The sequence below is a fragment of the Anneissia japonica genome, unplaced genomic scaffold, assembly GCF_011630105.1.
Source record: "Anneissia japonica isolate Jap-2015-1 unplaced genomic scaffold, ASM1163010v1 scaffold44474_len1459_cov217, whole genome shotgun sequence".
Lineage (NCBI taxonomy): Eukaryota > Metazoa > Echinodermata > Crinoidea > Comatulida > Comatulidae > Anneissia > Anneissia japonica.
Window position 1 is genome coordinate 34 of NW_022693185.1, and position 1426 is coordinate 1459.

The 1426-nt window shown below is 28.8% G+C and overlaps 1 protein-coding gene across 1 annotated transcript; it reads right to left on the minus strand.

The window, feature by feature from the left end:
• Positions 1 to 328: 328 nt before the first annotated feature.
• LOC117100674 (HEAT repeat-containing protein 5B-like) lies at positions 329 to 1039 on the minus strand (the record flags this gene model as incomplete). The annotated part of the gene is made up of 2 exons (XM_033240461.1): positions 329 to 483; positions 871 to 1039. Coding segments are annotated over 2 exons (324 nt in total), but the record flags the coding sequence as incomplete, so codon positions are not given.
• Positions 1040 to 1426: the final 387 nt, after the last annotated feature.

Consider the following 1426-nt stretch of genomic DNA (forward strand, 5'->3'; position numbering starts at 1 on the left):
GATGAGTATGTTATTATGGCCTTAATCCTTATTCTATTTTTTGTTTGTCTTCAAGCAAGCAACATATTTAATACATAGTTTGGATAGATGAATATACCATCATTGCCTTAATCCTTAGTCTTTTTTTTCCCCCTTTAAGTTGGGGACATTTAATACATAGTTTGGATAGATCCATATGCAATTATGGCCTTAATCCTTATTTGTTTTTAATTGTTTTTGTTTTTCTTTAAGCTGGGGACATATTTAATACATAGTTTGGATAAATGAGTGTGCCATTATGGCCTTAATCTTATATTTATTACATATGTGGGCCGAAATCCCTACTTACATGTGTCACACCAACCCGAACCTCCCTGTTTACTGTGCCACTCTTTAGATACTCTCCTCCAGTGCTACCTTTAAAGAGACCTGATGGTCCTTTGACAAAGCCAGAAGCAAGTAAATTCAAAGCATCTACCATACCGGTCCTCTTCAACTTAGGATCTAAATTGTAAGAAGATGAACTATACTTAAGATTGTACAAAAAACATATTAAGAAATGTTTTTAGAACAAAAGTATATACATTATATAACTTTTATTAAATTTTATACAAAAAAAATTAGTTCAGCCTCAGACCTAATCACACAAGAAAGGTATAGGAGGGATGCTTGTAGCACAGGCCAGGCCTAGCTATCATTTTTTGTTAACTTCCTGAGCAATCTATTTCATACTTATTTTATACTTTCAAAATTTCTATCTGAAAAACACTTAATGTTGAATGTTTATTCTTGAATTTAGGGGTGGTTTAGTTTTTTGCTTGTACCAGGGTGGGTTTACAGTATATATTTAAGAAATTACAGGATATTTATATTTATATTACAATAATTTACCTCTTAGTGTACATGTTTGTGTTGTGGCAAGCAATACTCCAAGTAACTTAGCAACTGCACTTCTGACATCATAGTTTGAACCATCAAAGGCCCGGTAACAAAATGACACGACTGTCTCCAGTTCAGTCGTATACATAAACACAGCCTCTTTATGTAACTCTAGTAAACACTATTTAAGAAAAAAATTTTTTATAAGAATATAATAAGACTTAATACTTATTTCATTTCATTTATTTCATTTATTTCGCCTTTTTTACAATACAGTAAAATATTCAAAAAATTTGAAAAGGTAATCCATGTTTCCCCCAAGAGCCGGCAGGATTACCAAAAAGTAAAATGGGGGAAACATGGACTAGCAGTATACATACATTATAAAAATATATATATATATATATATATATAAGAGTGAAAATACAAAAATAATTAACAATTAAAATATGTTCATTACTTATATTATTATTGTTATTTTTATTATTATTATTATTATTATCATTATTATTATTATTATTATTATTATTATTATTATTATTATAACAACAATAATAATAACTACAAT